The sequence below is a fragment of the Aotus nancymaae genome, unplaced genomic scaffold (assembly GCF_030222135.1).
Source record: "Aotus nancymaae isolate 86718 unplaced genomic scaffold, 86718_ANA_hifiasm-v0.15.2.pri h1tg000058l, whole genome shotgun sequence".
In the NCBI taxonomy this organism is placed as follows: Eukaryota; Metazoa; Chordata; class Mammalia; order Primates; family Aotidae; genus Aotus; species Aotus nancymaae.
Genome location: NW_026988472.1, coordinates 21,051,750 through 21,074,599, shown reverse-complemented (window position 1 = coordinate 21,074,599; position 22,850 = coordinate 21,051,750). Strand labels below are relative to the sequence as shown.

Sequence of the window (22,850 nt, the reverse complement as noted above, 5' to 3'; positions counted from 1 at the left end):
CCTCTAGCTGCCAGTCTATTTCTCTGCTCCACTTCATCAGCAAATATACAAAGGAATTATCTGTTCATCTTATCTCCTCTTCACTCCCTCATTCCCTATTCATAACTCTTAACACTCTGGCTTCTTCCCTGATCTTCCCCTAGAACTGCTCTTGTCCAGGTCACCAGTAAACTCCATTATACCAAATCCATTGGATACTTCTTTGAATTACTCTCCCTTGACCTCTGAGCAGTATTTTGCATTCACGACACTACGCTATCCTAATTTCCCACCACCTGCCTTACTGGCTGACAAAGCTGAGGAAGGCTTCTTTGCTGGCTCTTCTTTCTCTACCCCTCAAATGTTAGCTGTTCTTAGGGCTACATTCTGGGCCCTCTTCTCTTCTGACTCTACTACCTAACAGGTGATTTCATCAACTTCCAGGGATTTTATTATTATTTTAAAAAGAGAGTGGGTCTTGCTGTGTTGCCCAGGCTGGTCTCAAACTCCCAGCTTCAAGCAATCCTCCTACCTCAGGCTCTCAAAATGCTGGGATTATAGGCATAAGTTACTATGCCCAGCCAATTTTAAATCCCATCTCTATGTTGATGGCTTCCAAATTTATATTTCTAGTCCAGGGCTCTCTTCTAAACTTTAGGCTTGTTTTTCAACAATCGGCTTGGTATTTCTGCTTGGATATCTCACAGATATCTCAGGCTTAGTTCTTAAATTTCTTCCTCAAAACGTATCAACATTCCTCTTGCTTAGGAATCATCTTGGATTCCTCACTTTACTTCACACCTATTTGTAGTACATTAGTAAGTTTAGCAAGTCCGGTTGGTTTTTATGTCTATAATGTATTTCACTGTTCCCTCTTCTCTTTTCTCCATTTCCACTGCAAACACCTTGGTCCATACACTATCATCTCTTGCAAAGGGCTCACAGGTATTCTTCCTATTTCTAGTCTGGCCTCTGTATAAATCTATATGGAGGTAGAAGTGATCATAATCATCTTAAAGTGGAAATAGGATTGAAACACATCAGCCTATTGCTTAAAATCTTTTCATGGTTTTCTATTGCGCTTAAGAAAAACATTCAAGTAGGTCTCTCATGGCCTGTAAAACCATAAATAATTTTTCACTGTCTCTTTCTCCAATACTATTTTGTCTTATCCTTTTCCTCACTTTCTAGCCCCACTGGTTGTCTTTTCTTCTTAACTGCCTCCAAACCTTTGCCTATGTTAGTTTCTTTGCCTGAAATACATATATTCTCCTTGTGTAGTCATCCCTTTCTTATCCTTGAGCTTAAATGACACCTCCTTAGTAGGATGTATCCTGATCCACTTTCCTCCATTATAAAGACTGATGTCTGTGAAAGATTTAGAAAAAGTCACAGTATGTGTTAGTTACAACTCTCAAAATACATTTCATTAAGAGAGTGTAAGCAGTCACAAAAAGACAAGAGATGGCATTTCCTTTTGATCTAGCTACAAAATTATGCATATTTTCACATTCAAATCTCTGGGACTGAGAAACAATTTTCCCTAAACATAAATGTCTTTTTTCCCTTGTACACAATACAAACTGCTTGTCACAATCTACTATCTTTTCCATGTCCAGGTCTGAAGAGTACCATTAAACACTGATTCTTATTTCAAAAGAAAACATACAAAAGTTGTGGGTCAGGTATAAGAAATCAGCTCATTACCAAGATCCCAGTTATATATAATATCCCATTCCCATGGCCCACCATTCTTACCTAAGTTCCCAATCCTTTATTACCTCAACCCTTTGCCTATGTTCCTGATCTCAAAGATACACAAATTATCTGTTCCTAGTCCCTCATTCTTAGTCCCTGATGCCAGGTTTATCTTCTTAATTTCAAATCTACTGCTTACTCTCTGATCTCCTGGTCCTGGCTTCTTGTCCTATCCCTACCAAATAGAGAAGCATGTTGGCTATTACAAATAAAACTGCTATGAACCTTCAAAAAAAAAAGAGTTTGGAAACTTACAGTAACTTTCAGAAAAGGAATATCTCCTTCAAAAATTATTTGCCATTTACTTTAAAAAATATACATCATTGGAACAATAATTTTAAAACACAGGAGAATCCCTAAATTTAATTAAGAAAGAATATTTTCTCTCTAGATGTCCTGCAGTAAGATACACAAACATCTGTAAAGAAAATTATTTAGAAGAGGTACAGAATAGTGAAAGATCTGGGATTACAATTTAAAACATGAAATCTGTATCTAATAGGTAGTGAGGTAAAGATATTAAATTCATCATAACAACTTTTACTGAGGTGTTTCTAGAGGTGTTGGGCTCAATGCTAAATATTTTATATGCCTGATCTCACTGAATCCTCACAATCACTCTCTGAAGTCAGTATTATTAAATCAATTTCAAAGACAAGGAAACTGAGGCTTAGAGATGTTAAGTAACTTTCCGAAAGTCAGTCACACAGCTAGTAAATGTCAAAACTAGCATTTGACCCCAGATGAGTTTCACTTCATATTCCATGCTCTTAACCACTATGTTATACAGCCTAAATATAGAATTTCAAGTAGATCCGGAAGACCTGCATTCAAATTCTGACCTCTTCATTTATAAGCTGAGTGACCTTGGCCAAGTCACATGATCTCTTCAAGCCTTGCTTTTCTCATCTGTAAAATGAGAACTATAATTCCCTCCCAAGTTCATCGAGTGGTTTCAGGGTTTAAAGATGAACAAGTTAAGGAAGGTACTATGACTGTTATCCACTGCTCTATAAAGATATGCTGCTGTGCTTACATGGCACTCTTAGGGGCACTGATGGTGCTTTCTATTTGTAAGGATACTTCTGGATTTGAGTTCAAATGAAAGATTTAGGCTCTAACCAGGGAGAGAACAATTTAAATAACTGGAGAAAACATCTTAAGATAAACATAAAAACAACAGGAATAAAAGGCACATTTATCCTGAGAGCAGAAAGAGTAGCAAAAGATACCTGGTTCCTCTGGCTGCATGAGGTCCTCTTCAGGTAAGATTCTCTCTAGGAGGTCATTCTCAGAACAACATGGAAAGAGTGAATTGGGGGGAAAAGAAGCAGAAAGGTCAAGAGTTCCTGGTACTCGATGTAGTGTTCTTATCAATGGAATAGAATCTGGAGATCTCTCCTTTAAAATAAGCAGGTTAAACAAACTATTAAATGATGTTATATATTTAATATTGATATAAACTTTCCTCAAAGTTGCTAAAAATATTTAAGAGAAAGACTTCAAAGTATGCTAACACTGCACAACATTTACTTCTTAATAATCCCCAAAGGTTCAAAAACATTTTGTCCTGTTGTCTCTGTATCTTAGTTGCTCTAAATTGTCAATCTGGAACCTTTCTTTTTCACGTGACAGGGGAAAAATGTGTGTGCACTTTTTCTACCCGCCCTAAGAAATAAAACATTACTTAGGAAATGTAAATAAACAACAACTACAAAACACTAATGGAGTATTTCTTAACTTTTCCATATTTGCTCTTTTACAACAAAACATCAGATTTAACCTTTTTACTTCAAAAGAAATATGTTGGCTATTACAAATAAAACTGCTATGAAACTTGAAAAAATGTGTTTTAAAACTTACAGTAATTTTCAAAAAAGGAATGCCACCTTCAAAAATTATTTGCCATTTACTTTAAAAGACATATGTGTCATTGGGGCCAGGCTTGGTGGCTCACACTTGTAATCCCAACACATTGGGAAGCTGAGGCTGGTGGACCAGATGAGGTTGGGAGTTCAAGACCAGCCTGGCCAACACAGTGAAACCCCATCTCTACTAAAAATACAAAAAAATTAGCCAGGCGTGGTGGCGTGCACTTATAGTCCCAGCTACTCGGGAGGCTGAGGCAGGAGAATTGCTCGAACTCTGGAGGCGGAGGTTGCAGTGAGCCAAGATCATACCATTACACCCCAGCCTGGGCGACAGAGTCTGTCTCAAAAAAAAAAAAAAATACACACATATATATATACGTCATTGGAACAATAATTTTAAAACACAAGGAGAATCTCTAAATTTAATTAAGAGAAAATATTTCCTCTCTCTAACTGAAGTCCTTATTCCTTTGTTTTTCCATTTCATTGTTTATAGTGTATAATCTTCCACTGCCCATGAGGTTTAACTATAAGATAAAAGAATGTAGAATTATATAAGATAATTAAGTTCCACAGATTTCTGAACAACATAACATTATGCCTATAGTTAACAATACTGTATTGCACACTTAAAAACTCTGTTAAGTAGGTGTATTTGTTGTGGTTTTATTACCATAATAAAAAAAGCATATAACAAGTCAAACCACATGCAGTTGAAAAAACAATTCAGCATTCAATGTGAGGTGAGAAATAGGCCTATAAAAGGATGATTTTATAGCACCATTGTCTATATGCAAAGGATTTTCATAATTTAAATTTTCTAATTTGTGTCTTTAAAAGCATTAAGCTTTTCTGAAGTTTTCTGAATTAACTCTAAACGTTTATAAGCACTCAACTCTAATAATTTTACTTAGCAAATTTATCTGAGAAGACCTTTCGATTTAAAAAGAAAACATCTTTTTCTTTTAGTTTTCTTTGCAGTGTTAGATAATACTATTATACAGAATAGGCCACAATTGTACCCTCTCTCTTCGCCGCATCCGTGCTGACAGAGTTCTCTGCAGTACATTTCCTGAGGTTAAACTGCCAAAGGGCAGAAAAGATAAGCAAGTATCATTTACTTCATCGAATTCAATTTCTTCTGGTCGAGGAGCAGCAAAAACTACCATGTGACATCCACCACAAGCAACCTGCAGCATAAATCCACAGAAAAACTAATCAACACTGGCTTCAAACACAAATGAGTTTTTAACAGTTATCAGCTGTAAGACATTTACTTAGTGGTAGGCTTCCCTGATGGAATGACTTGGTGAATCTGTCTACACTTATGTGTGTGCACAATGAGAATGTGTACACAATATGTACACAATTACCATACATATTCATTAAGCACTGTGATTGAAAATGAGAACAAGTTTAATCCACCATTTTACTTTCTATTTAAAATAATATAGAGAAAAAATAATTGGCAAATTACATTTCTCCTTACAGTTAGAAAATGTTACATTTTAATCTGGGAGGAACATTAAAAATGTGAAAAAATTACTGGAAGAATTTATTTTAAAAAAGTATAAATCAGTCTCTGGGGCTAATTATGTCTCTAAGCCTCCTTTATATGGAAATTTTCTGAATTTAATGCTTAAAAGTTCTTAGGGGAAAATAAAGTATGCATGATGACGGAACAATGAAAAATGAAATCAGCATTCAAAGAGTTTTGAGAAATGATTTGCAACAAAATGCTTTTAAAAAACCCCATAGTGCAGTATTTTCCATACACAGGTTCTAGATACTTTATAATGTTCTACTTTTCCTTTATAATACTTTAGAATTTAAATATATATATATATTTATATATCCTTTTAAAAATTATCATTAGACTGTAATAAATTAGTCCTCAATGAATGAGGACTTGGTTATTTCATTCATCACTGTATACAGTACTTTGTATTTCTTTTTCTTTTTTTTTGAGATGGAATTTCACTCTTAACACTCAGGCTGGAGTACAATGGCGCAATCTCAGCTCACTGCAACCTCCGCCTCTTGGATTGAAGCATTTCTCCTGCCTCAGCCTCCTGAGTAGCTGGGATTACAAGCACCCACCACAATGCCCAGCTAATTTTTGTATTTTTAGTAGAGATGGGGTTTCGCCATGTTAGCCAGCCTGGTCTTGAACTCATGAACTCAGGTGACCTGCCTACCTCGGCCTCCCAAAGTGCTGGGATTACAGGCATGAGCCACCCTGCCCGGCCAGTACTTTGTATTTCTTATATTTAGCAACACTATCTTATACACAGTAGGCTTTCATTAAATAATTGTCAAATCAATAAATGAAAATGTTCCATATTATGAGACACTGAGTCTTTGGAGGACAAATTCCAGTATTATCATCAAGTAAACAGAATTTTCAAAAGTCTAAAAGTATTAAGAAACAATACAGGTATGATACGTGATAGTAATGTGACACTGAAATAATATATCCTTAACCTAAGAAAATTTAGCCAAAATACCACATCTCCAAAACTCTTTATTTTATTTATTTTTTTTTTAGACAGAGTGTCACTCTGTTGCCCAGGGTGGAGTGCAGTGGTACGACCACAGCTCACTGCAACCTCCACCTCCCAGGTTCAAGCAATTCTCATGCCTCAGCCTCCCAAGTAGCTGGGATTACAGTTGTGTGCCACCACACCCGGCTAATTTTTGTATTTTTAGTAGAGACAGGGTTTCACCATATTGGCCAGGCTGGTCTTAAATTCCTGATCTCAGGTGATCCACCCGCCTTGGCCTCCCAAAGTGCTGGGATTATAAGAGTAAGCCACTGCACTGCACCCCGCCAAAACTCTATTATCAGACTTTCTGTTGTGCAGGATTTGAGAGTCTCTAACATTTAATTCAGCAAATATTTACTAAAGACCACTGTGAGCAAGGTACTCTGCTGGGTGCTACACAATATACAAAGCTTGCAGGCATGGCACAGTCCCAGCTTTCAACAGATATATGAGAACGAAGAAGAGTCAAGATTTCAGCAAAGAGGAAGATGATAAAGGAGGAAAATTAGGAGAGATTTTCTGAGTGGCATAATGTCTGAGATGTGGCTTTTAGGAAACTAATATTATATTTATTAGATATATCCATGATACTCTTTCATACAAACATAAAAGTATTTATATTCTATGAAATACTGAAAGACTCAAATGTAGGAATATGAAAATATAAACAGGGAAATGTGATGCCCTTACCAATTTAACTATAAACTTCAAAAAATTAGAGCACAAAGTGGGAATGAACTGATTGGTAAAATTCTCCAGTCCGAGTCCTAATTTTCCATGGCGACCATCTCCAAAAGTATACATAAGGCCAATATCTAAAATGCAAAGAAATGAGAATTATAAAAGTTTTACTTGTATGGATCTATTTGTAAACAGATAAATATATTAACTTATACTGCAATTATAATTTTTCCCTTCAAATTCTACATTGAATTTACTCTGATCTACTGATCTTTCCACACTCTCTATGGTCTCTGTGGTCCTGCACATAACATCAGGCAATAAATATTCTGAGAATAAATCAATTAACCTTGGTAGTTTGTGAAGATGATGACCCGTCACACAAGGCAGTGTGTGAAGTGACAGCAATACAGCATGAGAGCTTGAGATACACATCATATATTCCAAGGGGAGAAGATGTTTGTATTCTGACCCCTACATCCCAACACGGACTATTTTCCTTTTTCCTGAGGTCACTGATAGATCAGATTTTCTCAGCCTTGGCACTATTGACATTTGGGGCCAGATAATTCATGGTTGTATGGGTCTCTCCTGCGCACTGTAGTATGTTCAGCAGCATCCTTGGCCTATACCCACTAAATGGCCAGTAGGACAACTCCACTCTGCAGTCATGACAATTAAAAAATGTCTCAAAATGTTGTCATGTAACTTGGGGGGTGGGGGGTGCACAAAATCTCTACTACTGGCTTAGTTTAACTAATCTGGCTCCTGGGCTGTGGAATACCTTTGAAGTAAATGCCATAAGCCAACCATGCTAACCAATTTCTATACCAATACCTGGGTCCCCTCTGAGGCTAGGCCCACAATGATGATGAGTAATCTTGTCACTTCTCGTCAGTTAGTCCTTTTGCTCACTGCCATAGCAGATATTATGAACCATCACACTCCTTTCTTCAAGTCGCTCCTTCATACCCTCCATCTCAAATGGGGTAAGGGTCAGGGCAGCAGAAGTAAAGGGTGTTAATATGGTACAGAGGAGGGGAATTTTCCTCTAGTCTGGGGATTAGGGAAGGCTTTCAAAGGGAAACCTAAAGGATTAGTAGGGCTTAGCTGCATGAAGAAAGGAGCAAAGAATCTTCTAGGCAGTCAGCAGTACATAGAGCAAACATGCCTTGGGCAAGAAGCTGAAAGACAACTAATACACTGGAGCATCAAGGGGAGAGTGGTTGGAGATGAGTCTGAAGAAGTAAAAAGGGACTACACATTGTGTCCTATTAGTTGAGATGAAGAATTTTTGAACTTTATCTTAAGGACATTAAGAAGGAAAATGAAGGCCGGGCGCGGTGGCTCAAGCCTGTAATCCCAGCACTTTGGGAGGCCGAGGCAGGTGGATCACGAGGTCAAGAGATCGAGACCATCCTGGTCAACATGGTGAAACCCCGTCTCTACTAATACAAAAAATTAGCTGGGCATGGTGGCGCGTGCCTGTAATCCCAGCTACTCGGGAGGCTGAGGCAGGAGAATTGCCTGAACCCAGGAGGCGGAGGTTGCGGTGAGCCGAGATCGCGCCATTGCACTCCAGCCTGGGTAACAAGAGCGAAACTCCGTCTCAAAAAAAAAAAAAAAAAAAAAAAAAAAAAGAAGGAAAATGAAAGGTTTTAAGCTGGGAAACAACTGGATCACCTTTAGGGACTTCCAGTTTAAGATGGCAAAGTTACTGCAAACTAAGTAAATCCAAGAGAATTGACTGAAAAATCATTAGAAATAATAATATAATTCAGTAAGGTGACAAGTATAAAAATTAATTTACAAAAATAGGTAGATTTCCTGTAAATATATAAATAAGTGATATTCAGTGTTTGACTTTTTAGACTCTTTTTTTTTTTTTGAGACAGAGTCTCACTCTGTCACCCAGGCTGGAGTGCAATGGCACTATCACAGCTCACTGCAACCTCCGCCTCCCGGGTTCAAGTGATTCTCCTGTCTCAGCCTCCTAAGTAGCTGGGATTACAGGCACACACTGCCACCCCCGGCTAATTTTTGTATTTTTTTTTTAGTAGAGATTGGGTTTCACCATGTTGACCAGGCTATAGACTCTTATAATTCTTATTATTAAGTATTTATATCCTTCCTTTATATATACTCCTTATCAACTTTATCCCTTCTTCCTCTTTCTTTTCAACCTGATTTCTTTACCCAAAATATTGAAGGTTTGCCTTTTTAATTTGATTATCTTTTGTCTGAAAAAAAAGAAACACCAGGCCAGGCACAGTGGCTCACGCCTGTAATCTCAGCACTTTGGGAGGTCGAGGCAGGTAGATCACTTGGGGTCAAGAGTTTGAGACTAGCCTGGCCAACATGGCGAAATCCTGTCTCTACTAAAAATAAAAAAATTAGCTGGGAGTAGTGGCGGGCACCTGTAATCCCACGTACTTGGGAGGCTGAGGCAGAAGAATCGCTTGAACACAGGAAACAGAGGTTGCAGTGAGCCGAGATTGCGCCACTGCACTCCAGCCAGGCGACAGAGTGAGACTCGGTCTCAAAAAATACAGAAACAAAGAAACCCCCAATCCAAGCTGCCTGATTGCACTTCCAATCTCAGAGAGCTTTTAAAAATTTGAGCCACTGGCTATAATGGGAACTGGCAAGATCTTACAGATAACCCACTAAATAATTCTTATTAGTCCTGAAGGAAAAAAAAAAATCCACATCACTTGTCCTCTAGGGATGATTGATGAACAAAAAGGCAAACAAAGTTAATGTTCAATTATTTGTGCTATAACTCTTTTGACCAGGAGTAAAGGTACTATGAAAATTTAACTAAATAATCAAATTGTATATTGGATGACAGATTAAAAATAGTATGTATTCACTATCAGTGGGAATTTAGAGTTAATGAAAAATGACAGTAAGGACAGAGAAAGTGAGATTAGGACCCTATAGTTAAGAGATACATATCAACAACTCTTAGTGGATGATGAATGAATACTTTTTACATTTTATATAATGCTATTTCATGATATATTATCAAGAAAATTGATACTTGATATGGGCTCATCATCCTCTCTGAAAGGTTCTCTGGGGAAGAAGGAACACTGTATCTTGCATTTGCTGATTCCTAATTTCCCTAACCAGATACCATTAGATGAGCAGTAGCTTTTTCACAGCAGTAGCTTTTTCAGAAAGAAGGAAAAAATATAGAAATACTGGTAGATGGATTAGGTAAATATACTAGATGATTTCTGACTTTCCAATGCTTCACTTCATTTTTAGACAAAAATAGTGAAATCATACACACTTTTGTTATAAAGCATTTAAAATTGTGGACTATATCAATTACCTAGGTATGTGCAACTGAATCATTTAGGGGAGAATCTTTACTGAGTCCTACATTATTAGCAGCACATAGTTTTGAGGTTGAGAAGTGGGCTCAAAGGAACATTTCCCTGCATGAAGGAGATACCACGGAGTGGAAAAAGGTATCCACTTACTGATCTCTGAGGTGCCCTTCTAACATTGTGCAAAGAGAAGGAAAGAAGTCATTCCTGAAAACGCCTCCAGGTGGCAAAAACATAAAAATTGACTTGGCCTGAGTACAGCTCTGTCTGACTGAACAGGAAGAATGTTTTAAAATAAGTTTTTGCTTGTGGGATTTTTCCTTTTGGCCTGAGCAGAGTTAAGAGCCTTCAAACTGGCCGGGCTCGGTGGCTCACGCCTGTAATTCCAGCACTTTGGGAGGCTGAGGTGGGTGGATCACGAGGTCAGGAGTTCAAGACCAGCCTGGCCAAGATGTTGAAACCCCATCTCTACTAAAAATACAAAAATTAGCTGGGAGTGGTGGTACGCGCCTGTAATCCCAGCTACTCAGGAGGCTGAGGCAAGAGAATCGCTTGAACCTGGGAGGAGGAGGTTGCAGTGAGCCGAGATCGTGCCATTGCACTCCAGCCTCCATGACAGAGTGAGACTTTGTCTCCAAAAAAAAAAAAAAAGAGGCTTCAAACTGATACAATTTCAAAAAGTTTCCTGTTTTCTGCCAAAGAATAATACTATGGTCTTACTTCTGACATCATCAGCCTATTGTGAGGTTCTAAATCTTGGGATCATTTACATTCTAAATTGAATTAAAATAATAAAAAGGAGCTCACAACTTTATACATTGGAATATTAAACATGGATTTCCATTTTCCTCAGCCATTAACTCCTTTACTTAAGTTAGATACATTCATTTCAGATATAATTTATTTTGTAATAAAATATGCCCAGTTCTATAAATATATAACAGAAATTCTAATCCATACCTGTTAATAAAGCGGTGTGATTTTCTCCACAAGAAATATAACTTATTGTTTGATCCCCAATATTCTCAACGACTTTGGGTTCTGAAGTTTCAAAAACAAAAGTGCCAAGACCCAGCTGACCAAATTGTCCCAGCCCAAAGGTATACACAGCATTCTCTGAAAGGAAAGGGGCAAATATAAGAGAAGGATTATGGAAGCAGATACTGTTACCATCATATCTGGAAAAACTTTGACATTCAACCTTTTATAGTGAAGGTTAAGTACCTCTGGAAAAAAAAAAACCACATATAAGAATACTTAATACTGAAGTATAAATCTTTCAATGAAGAAGGAAGAGAAAAATGAAAAGGTACATAATTATAAAAATTATGACATGGGTATGATTTTATCTTTTATATACAACCATAAAAGTTAAGTAAGTAACAGGTATAACAGGTATGATACAAGGCACATAAGTCAGGGAACTACATGAAATGTCCCCATAATTACAACGTTAGCTCAGAAAGTACCAACTGTCAGCCAGTTGCAGTTGCTCATGCCTGTAATCCCAGCACTTTGGGAGGCCAAGGCAGGAGGACTGCTTGAGGCCAGGAGTTCAAGACCGGCCTCACCAACATGGTGAAATCCCATCTCTACTAAAATTACAAAAATTAGCTGGGCATGGTGGCACGCATCTGTAATCCCAGCTACTCATGAGGCTGAGGCACAAGAATCGCTTGAACCCAGGAGGCAAAAGTTGCAGTGAGCCAAGATCGCACAACTGCACTCCAACCTGGGTAATCTCAAAGAATAAAGAAGTATCAACTGTCATTAAGCTAATTCACTACCTCAGATAAAACAGTGAATAGTGTCTTCTACAGAAAAACTTCCTTTTAAAAGTAGTTTTAGATCACCTAAGGTCAGGAGTTGGAAAAGAGCCTAAGGTCAGGAGAACAGCCTGGCCAACATAGTGAAACCCTGTCTCCACTAAAAATACAAAAATTAGCTGGGCGTGGTGGCACATACCTATGATACCAGCTGCTAGGGAGGCTGAGGTAGGAGAATCACTTGAACCCAGGACACAGAGGTTGCAGTGAGCCAAGATCAAGCCACTGCACTCCAGCCTGGGCAAGAGAGCAAGACTTCATCTTAAAAATAAAATAAAGAAGTCTAATAATCTATTTCATAAAACCTAATTTCAGAGAATTGTCTTGAGAATTGAAACAGATGGTACATATGCTAGATTTATTCACAAGTAAAGCTTCTTTACTAGGAAATGCAACTATAATAAGAGGAGAGGGAAAAGCTTTTCTTTATATTGATATTTTGAAGTGATTCCAAAGGACTTCCAATAACTCAGTAAATATTAGGCCATATGTTTTCTAGAAATGGAAAAGTACAAAAACAGGATACATGACCCTGATGAAAGGGTCCTCTAGATGTATCATGCTCCTGGCTGCTGCATTAGGAAGCACATTGTTGATTCCATTAGTCACTATCTCCTTAGTACACTGAGTTTAGTACATTGAGTTTCTCTACTGCAGAAGGAAGGGCAAGAGCTTGGTATTCAGATCAGACCCAAACCTTCATTATTTCCAGCTGTGGCAAGCAGGAGAGTTATGTACATTCTCTGATGTCATAATCCCTATCTAACAGAGTTGCTGACAGGATTAAAAGAGAAAACATTCAGGCAGATTTGAAAACATAATAGGACGTTCTGTTGTAAAAAACACTTTTCTAAAAAATATCTAATCAACTCATCTTATTCTCACAATGGAGGTTACAAATGAAAACATAACTGTCTATTGTCATATAGTTTTACATCTTTTTCTAACAAAAATGTCTGCTTCATAAATAAGGCATATAGATATTACCCCTTAAAGAAAAGATGCTGTATCAAGGATATGAAGCCATACTGAGGCAATGGCAAAATGATCCTTATTTTAATATTAAAAACCATCTTAGTTTAATTAATAATCACATGGCATTATCTCCAGTTCTAAATGTTCAGCTTAACAGTAGAATGTTGGGTAAATTAAAACAATTATCTATCTCTAGCTGACCAATAATTACTCTCCAATTCTTAGGCTGTCAGATTTTAACTAGCCTGTGAAATGAGGCCGTTTAGGCAGCCTGAATCATGTTACAAACATTTTGTTCAGTATCCTGGTAGGTTCCCATTCAGGTGCTTGGATATTAGTGATGACAGCAGTTTCTATTTTATAAAAATGATCTAAGATGCTCTTATTTAAGGACATTATATTTAATAGCCATAGAATTGTTGGTCCTATCACCTTTGTGAAATCTAACAACATAATTTAATGTTAATAATATTACATTAGGAAAAGATTTGATCAGTGAGCTTCAGATCAATATTACTGTAAGTTCACAGAATATACTTGATTTCAGAACTAATAATTTGTTAAACTGTAGAAAACTTAAGTTTATCCACACATAATCTGAGAAGTTAAGATAAATTCTCAGCCGGGTGCGGTGGCTCACGCCTGTAATCCCAGCACTTTGGGAGGCCGAGGCAGGTGGATCACGAGGTCAAGAGATCGAGACCATCCTGGTCAACATGGTGAAACCCCGTCTCTACTAAAAAAAATACAAAAAATTAGCTGGGCATGGTGGCGCGTGCCTGTAATCCCAGCTACTCAGGAGGCTGAGGCAGGAGAATTGCCTGAACCCCGGAGGCGGAGGTTGCGGTGAGCCGAGATCGCACCATTGCACTCCAGCCTGGGTAACAAGAGCGAAACTCCGTCTCAAAAAAAAAAAAAAAAAAGGTAAATTCTCATTTGCCTCAGTACCAAGATATCATTGTGGACCCCATTTTACAACTGGCCTTTCTTGTCTGTTGGTAACTGCTGTGGATGACATACAAAATTACAAATATCACTCTGCCTTACTTAGTGTCCCAAATTCCAGCCTCAGACTTTTTTCCACAGTTGTCCATGGTTTCCCTGATCTCAAGGAGAAACTATAATCACCCCATCACCACAACCAGTTGTATTTTCTAACCTATCATGGTCATGTGCAAATATTATATTTTAAATAAATTCATCAGAAATGAACTAAATTGCTTTTAAAGCAGTTTAATGAACAATCCTCAAATAGATTTTAAGATAAGAGGTATATACCCAAAGAACTATAAAGCGTTCTACTATAAAGACACATGCACACATATGTTCATTACAGCCCTGTGTACAATAGCAAAGACCTGGAACCAACCCAAATGCCCATCAATGACAGACTGGACAAAGAAAACGTGGTACATATACACCATGGAATAGTACGCAGCCATAAAAAACAATGAGTTTGTGTCCTTTGTAGGGACTTGGATGAATCTAGAAACCATCATTCTCAGCAAACTGACACAAGAACAGAAAACCAAACACCGCATGTTCTCACTCATAGGTGGGTGTTGAACAACAAGAACACGTGGACTCAGGGAGAGGAACATCACACAATGGGGCAGTTGGGGGGGTAGGGGAGAGACAGTGGGGGGTGGGGAGGGATAACATGGGGAGAAATGCCAGATATAGTATGCACCTAAAGTAAAATTTTTTAAAAAAAGGGTTATAGACATATAGAGAAACAAAGCTGGGGAGGTCCTTCATAGAATCATCTATTCCATGTCCTTTCCTTTAATGAAATAAATTGGAACAGGTGATTATTCTTTCCTTAAGGTCTTACAAAATATTTCATAACTCTCTTAGCAATCCAGTTTAGTATTTAATCATACTGATGATCAATATACTCTTCAGGTCCATTTCTTCATCAGCTAGGACTAAATATTTTTAAAATTCTGCCTATACTGTGTTCCAGAACCAGGTTCCTCACCAGGGCTGGCTCATAATAAAGCTCTCACAGGTCCATGGAGAAATTTGAAAAACAGGTAAAGCAGTGAAATTTCCATACAGATACATTTATACAATTTAAGGAGGCATCCTTTATTATACAATTAAGAGCTTTTTATTTTGAAAATTTTCCTTATTTTATGATATGACAGTGCAAACTGTCATTTTTTTTCAATGCCCATATTTAGGCAAATGCAAATCAGAAGCTGGCAACCATCTATTGGTTCTCTTAACTTTTTAAACTCAAATTTTAGATTATTCTCTGGGTTGTAACACAAGCTCTTCGCTGTTTACAAAGTCATTTGTGAACTGTAAAAATTATCTCTTCATGTTTTTTTCCCTGTATTACAAAGTTTTTCTCCTGTATTCCCCCATTCAATGTTGGCTGCCACTATCAGACAGGAAATGCAAGGATAGTTTTATTCTTGCATCTGTAATGGAAATCTTAGTGGCAAACAATAACTGTTCCAGGTCTGTCAAATAGATGCATCTCATAATTTAAAAAACTTTACTGGTCTATGAGATCTCAAAGCTCGCAAAAATCTGGAGAGAGCAATAAATTTCTGGAAACATCATATTTAAAGTTAGAACAAAGTCCACAGAAAGTTAACTGTCTTTAGAACCACAAGAAAGTATCATCCTTAAGTACATTGTTTATTTTAAATTAAGAATTTAAAATTAAGAATTAAGCTTTCAGCCGGGCAGTGGCTCACGCCTGTAATCCAGCACTTTGGGAGGCCGAGGCGGGTGGATCATGAGGTCAAGAGATCAAGACCATCCCGGTCAACATGGTGAAACCCCATCTCTACTAAAAATACAAAAAATTAGCTGGGCATGGTGGCGTGTGCCTGTAATCCCAGCTACTCAGGAGGCTGAGGCAGGAGAATTGCCTGAACCCAGGAGGCGGAGGTTGCGGTGAGCCAAGATTGCGCCATTGCACTCCAGCCTGGGTAACAAGAGCAAAACTCCGTCTTAGAAAAAAAAAAAAAAAAAAAAAGAATTAAGCTTTCATTAAAAGTTTCATAGATTATCTTGTTGCTCACTTTATATGAAAATATTTTATAATGAATGAAGACATTATTATATAATCAACATTTGTATCCTTCAAAATAACATTGAATGACCTACTAAATTCTTTCTATAATCTTTGTATAAACTAGAGAAAATATATAACGCATAAAGAATACGTTGCATTTCTGCCTATAGAATGAATTTTCAGACATGTAAAAATTAACTTCAAAGTTTAATTTTTAGAATATTTTTGAAATTATATAAAAATTCACTTTTTCAGCAGGAATTCAAAAAAAATCTTAAACTTCAGAATTATTTCCAAATTTAGAGTAGAAGTTTTGAAAAAAAATTATTTCTAACTTAGAAAAGATTCTTTCTAGAAACTAAAGCTAAGCAGGACTGGGGCTAGAATAGGAAATTGAGGAAAAGTAACACCAGAGAAAAATATATAAAGATAAAATGGGGGAGAGGATCCAAGATGGCCGCTTAGGAGGAAGTCGGGATTGCAGCTCCGAGAGAAGGCGCAGAGGGTGAGTGGACGCCGCATTTCCAGATGGATTTTTACTGCCCACAGACCAGGAGATTCACAGCAGGAGAAGCCCCACGGGTCGCCAGCACCGCTGGTTTGAGTGCCGTGGCCGCTCAGCCTACACCCTGGGGCGGGGGGCAGTGGCTTCTTATGCAGAGCAAGAGAGACAGAGTTCCCTCTGAGCCAGCAAGGGGAGCTGAAGCAGGGAGCCAAGCCAGGAGACCCCGGGCAAGGGAGCGCCACGAATCTCAGAGCCGCTGCTTCGGCTGACGCAGCGGCACACAGGGCAGCGGATTTTAACTGCCCACAGACCAGGAGATTCACAGGCGGAGAAGCTCCACGGGTTCCCAGCTCCGCTGGTTGGACCAGAGCAGCCGCTTGGCCTGCACCGGGGGCAGGGAGCAGCGGCTCCTTGAGCGAAGTGAAAGAGACTGTGTCCCCTCTGGGCCAGCAAGGGGAGCTGTGGTAAGGAGGCAAGCCAAGAGATTACCGGGCAAAGAGGGCCCCTCTGGAAACACGGCTGAACCCGGGACGGTCCAGCTCTGTGGGGGAGGGGCGTCCTCCATCGGGAAACACCCTGCAGTTCCCGGGGCAATTTTCCGTAACCAAGACAACCCGCCACTACAGAGACTCCGTCACTACAGGGGCGGGCCAGCATAGCGGAAGCAGAACTAACTACACCCACAGGACTGCAGGGAAGCTCGCAGGGAAGCTCACACGGAAGCTGGGCGGAGCCCAAAACAGCTCAGCGAAGCCTCTGCAGGCTGAGTGTGACTAGACTGCCACCTTGTGGGCAGGGAAAACAGTAGCAACACAGCTGAAAAGCATAAAGCGCTAACCCCCTGGGCCAGAACACCTGGGGAGAAGAAAAGGGGGTTTATGAGTTCAGCTGCTGCAGACTTAAAATTACCAAAATCAGAAAGACAGCAACTACAAAGTCAATAGGCGGATAAATCCACAAAGATGGGAAGAAACCAGCGCAAAAAGGATGAAAACACCCAAAACCAGAACAGCTCTCCCCCTACAAGGCAGCATAACTCCTCACCAGCACGGGAACAAGACTGGACGGAGAATGAGTGTGATGAAATGACAGAATCAGCTTTCAGAAAATGGATAATAAGAAACTTCTGTGAGCTAAAAGAACATGTTCTAACCCAATGCAAAGAAACTAAGAACCTTGAAAAAAGACTTGATGAAACGCTAACGAGAATGGACAACTTAGAGAGGAATATGAGTGAATTGATGGAGCTGAAAAACACAACACGAGAACTTCGCGAAGCATGCACAAGTTTCAACAGCAGAATTGACTAAGCAGAAGAAAGGATATCAGAAGTCGAAGATCAACTCAATGAAATAAAACGAGAAGGGAAGATTAGAGAAAACAAGGTAAAAAGGAATGAACAGAGTCAACAAGAAATACGGGACTACGTGAAAAGACCTAATCTACGTTTGATAGGTGTACCTGAATGTGACGAAGAGAATGCATCCAAGCTGGAAAATACTCTTCAGGATATTATCCAGGAAAACTTCCCCAACCTAGCAAGGCAGGCCAATATTCAAGTCCAGGAAATACAGAGAACACCACAAAGATATTCCTCTAGAAGAGCAACCCCAAGGCACATAATCATCAGATTCACCAGGGTTGAAATGAAGGAGAAAATACTAAGGGCAGCCAGAGAGAAAGGTCGGGTTACCCACAAAGGGAAACCCATCAGACTCACAGCAGATATCTCAGCAGAAACCCTACAGGCCAGAAGAGAGTGGGGGCCGATATTCAACATCCTTAAAGAAAAGAACTTTCAACCCAGAATTTCATATCCAGTCAAACTAAGCTTCATAAGTGAAGGAAAAATAAAATCCTTTGTGAACAAGCAAGTACTCACAGATTTCATCACCACCAGACCAGCTTTACAAGAGCTCCTGAAGGAGACACTACACATAGAAAAAAACAACCAGCACCAGCCACTCCAAAAACGCACGAAATGGTAAAGAGAAGCAACACAATGAAGAATCTGCATCAACCAATGGGCAAAACAGCCAGCTAGCATCAAAATGACAGGATCAAACTCACACATAACAATATTAACCCTAAATGTAAAGGGACTAAATGCCCCAATCAAAAGACACAGACTGGCAAATTGGATAAAAAGCCAAAACCCATCAGTGTGCTGTATCCAGGAAACCCACCTCACATGCAAGGATACAAAAAGGCTCAAAATAAAGGGATGGAGGAAGATTTACCAAGCAAATGGAGAGCAAAAAAAAGCAGGAGTTGCAATTCTCATCTCTGATAAAATAGACTTTAAAGCAACAAAGATCAAAAGAGACAAAGAAGGACATTACATAATGGTAAAAGGATCAATGCAACAAGAAGAGCTAACAATCCTAAATATATATGCACCTAATACAGGAGCACCCAGATACATAAGGCAAGTTCTTAAAGACTTGAAAAGAGACTTAGACTCCCACACATTAATAGTGGGAGACTTCAACACACCATTGTCAATATTAGACAGATCAACGAGACAGAAAATTAATAAGGATATCCAGGACTTGAACTCAGACCTGGAACAAGCAAACCTAATAGACATTTACAGAACTCTCCAGCCCAAATCCACAGAATATACATTTTTCTCAGCACCACATCACACCTACTCTAAAATTGACCACATAATTGGAAGTAAATCACTCCTCAGCAAATGCAAAAGAACGGAAACCATAACAAACAGTCTCTCAGACCACAGTGCAATCAAGTTAGAACTCAGAATTCAGAAGCCCACCCAGAACCGCACAGCCTCATGGAAATTGAACAACTTTCTCCTGAATGTTGACTGGATAAACACTGAAATGAAGGCAGAAATAAAGATGTTCTTCGAAACCAACGAGAACGAAGACACCACGGATACCAGAATATCTGGGACACATTTAAAGCAGTCTCTAGAGGAAAATATATAGCAATAAGTGCCCACATGAGAAGAAAGGAGAGAACTAAAATTGACACCCTATCATCAAAATTGAAAGAGCTAGAGGAGCAAGATCAAAAAAACTCAAAACCTAGCAGAAGACAAGAAATAACTAAGATCAAAGCAGAATTGAAGGAGATAGAGACATGAAAAACCCTACAAAAAATTAATAAATCCAGGAGCTGGTTTTTTGAAAAGATCAACAAAATAGACAGACCACTAGCTAGACTAATAAAAAAGAAAAGAGAGAATAGCCAAATAGATGCAATAAAAAATTATAAAGGGGATATCACCACAGATGCCACAGAAATTCAAACCATCATCAGAGATTATTACAAACAACTCTATGCACATAAATTAGAAAATCTGGAAGAAATGGATAAATTCCTGGACAGTAGCCTCCTCCCATGCCTAAACCAGGAAGAAGTCGAAACCCTGAACAGACCAATAACAAGGTCTGAAGTCGAGGCAGCAATTAAGAGCCTACCACCCAAAAAAAGCCCAGGCCCAGATGGTTTCACAGCCGAATTCTACCAGACATACAAAGAGGAACTGGTACCATTCCTACTGAAACTATTCCAAATAATCCAAAAAGAGGGAATCCTTCCCAAATCATTTTATGAGACCAACATCATCCTAATACCAAAACCCGGCAGAGACTCAACAAGAAAAGAAAACTACAGGCCAATATCCATGATGAACATAGATGCAAAAATGTTCAATAAAATACTGGCAAGTCAATTGCAACAGCACATCAAAAAGCTTTTCCACCATGATCAAGTAGGATTCATCCCGGGGATGCAAGGCTGGTTCAATATACGCAAGTCTATAAATGTAATTCACCACATAAACAGAACCAAAAACAAAAACCACATGATTATCTCAATTGATGCAGAGAAGGCCTTCGACAAAATTCAACAGCCCTTTATGCTAAAAACTCTCAATAAACTAGGTATCGACGGAACGTATCTCAAAATAATAAAAGCTATTTATGACAAACCAACAGCCAATATCATACTGAATGGGCAAAAACTGGAAGCATTCCCTTTGAAATCTGGCACTAGACAAGGATGCCCTCTCTCACCACTCCTATTCAATATAGTACTGGAAGTTCTAGCCAGAGCAATCAGGCAAGAAAAAGAAATAAAGGGTATTCAATTAGGAAAGGAGGAAGTCAAATTGTTTCTATTTGCAGACGACATGATTGTATATCTAGAAGACCCTATCACCTCAGCCCAAAATCTCCTGAAACTGATAAGCAACTTCAGCAAAGTCTCAGGATACAAAATCAATGTGCAAAAATCACAAGCATTCCTATACACCAATAACAGACTTAAAAAGAGCCAAATCAAGAACGAACTGCCATTCACAATTGCTACAAAGAGAATAAAATACCTAGGAATACAACTAACAAGGAACGTAAAGGACCTCTTCAAGGAGAACTACAAATCACTGCTCAACGAAATAAGAGAGGATACAAACAGATGGAGAAACATTCCATGTTCATGGTTAGGAAGAATTAATATTGTGAAAATGGCCATACTGCCCAAAGTAATTTACAGATTCAACGCTATCCCCATCAAGCTACCAATGACCTTCCTCACAGAACTGGAAAAAAACCACCTTAAACTTCATATGGAACCAGAAGAGAGCCCGCATAGCCAAGTCAATTCTAAGCAAAAAGAACAAAGCGGGAGGCATCACACTACCGGACATCAAACTCTACTACAAGGCTACAGTAATCAAAACAGCATGGTACTGGTACCAAAACAGAGATATAGACCAATGGAACAGAACAGAGGCGTCGGAGGCGACACAACATATCTACAACCACCTGATCTTTGACAAACCTGAAAAAAACAAGCAATGGGGAAAGGATTCCCTGTTCAATAAGTGGTGTTGGGAAAACTGGCTAGCCATATGCAGAAAGCAGAAACTCGACCCCTTCCTGACACCTTACACTAAAATTGACTCCAGATGGATTAAAGACGTAAACATAAGATGTAACACCATAAAAACACTAGAAGGAAACCTAGGCAAAACCATTCAGGACATAGGCGTAGGCAAGAACTTTATGACCAAAACACCAAAAGCATTGGCAACAAAAGCCAAAATAGACAAATGGGACCTAATCAAACTCCACAGCTTTTGCACGGCAAAAGAGACAGTCAATAGAGTGAATCGGCAACCAACACAATGGGAAAAAATCTTTGCAGCCTACCCATCTGACAAAGGGCTGATATCCAGAATCTACAATGAACTAAAAAAGATTTACAAGAAAAAAACAAACAAGCCCATTCAAAAATGGGCGAAGGATATGAACAGATACTTTACAAAAGAAGACATACATGAGGCCAACAAACATATGAAAAAATGCTCATCATCACTGGTCATTAGAGAAATGCAAATCAAGACTACATTGAGATACCATCTCACACCAGTTAGAATGGCGATCATTAAAAAATCTGGAGAAAACAGATGCTGGAGAGGATGTGGAGAAATAGGAACACTTTTACACTGTTGGTGGGAGTGTAAATTGGTTCAACCACTGTGGAAAACAGTGTGGCGATTCCTCAAGGACCTAGAAATAGAGATCCCATTTGACCCAGCAATCCCATTACTGGGCATATATCCAAAGGATTATGAATCGTTCTACTATAAGGACACATGCACACGAATGTTCATTGCAGCACAGTTTATAATAGCAAAGACCTGGAACCAGCCCAAATGCCCATCGATGATAGACTGGACAGGAAAAATGTGGCACATGTACACCATGGAATATTATGCAGCCATTAAAAACGAGGAGTTCACATCCTTCGTAGGGACATGGATGAACCTGGAAAACATCATTCTCAGCAAGCTGACACAAGAACACAAAATCAAACACCACATGTTCTCACTCATAGGCAGGTGTTGAACAAGGAGAACACATGGACACAGGGAGGGGAGCACTATACACGGGGGTCTGTTGGGGGGAGGGGGGATAGCGGGGGGGTAGGGAGTTGGGGAGGGATAGCATGGGGAGAAATGCCAGATATAGGTGAAGGGGAGGGAGGCAGCAAATCATACTGCCACGTATGCACCTATGCAACAACCTTGCATGTTTTTCACATGTACCCCAAAACCTAAAATGCAATAAAAAAATAAATAAATAAATAAATAAATAAATAAAATAAAATGAAAATAAAAAAAAAAAAGATAAAATATTATTCACTTACCTGGCAACATCGGGAATATCATCTTAGAATTGGGTATTATTCAAAATTTGTCTACAACATTTCTAACTTTGGGTTACTAAAGATTAAGTGGTGATTTCACAACTTGTTAATTTCTTTTTGTGCAAAAAATATAATAATAATAAACTAATTGTAT

At 38.8% G+C, this 22,850-nt stretch overlaps 1 protein-coding gene and 1 non-coding gene across 6 annotated transcripts in view; both read right to left on the bottom strand.

Annotated features, from left to right (window-relative positions):
* RPGR (retinitis pigmentosa GTPase regulator) overlaps nt 1-22,850 on the bottom strand; it is a 79,119-nt gene that overhangs the window by 40,188 nt on the left and 16,081 nt on the right. For all 5 annotated transcript variants that reach the window (XM_064364419.1, XM_021673271.2, XM_021673272.2 and 2 more), the window contains exons 8-11: nt 11,134-11,289; nt 6,845-6,969; nt 4,631-4,798; nt 2,970-3,138 (exon numbers count right to left, since the gene is read on the bottom strand). In XM_064364419.1, coding sequence (XP_064220489.1) covers nt 2,970-3,138; nt 4,631-4,798; nt 6,845-6,969; nt 11,134-11,289 — 618 coding nt within the window. The remainder of the gene's footprint in view (nt 1-2,969; nt 3,139-4,630; nt 4,799-6,844; nt 6,970-11,133; nt 11,290-22,850) is intronic.
* LOC135269989 (small nucleolar RNA SNORA31) lies at nt 15,332-15,462 on the bottom strand. Its single transcript, XR_010338219.1, has one exon. It is a non-coding gene; the product is annotated as a small nucleolar RNA SNORA31 (small nucleolar RNA).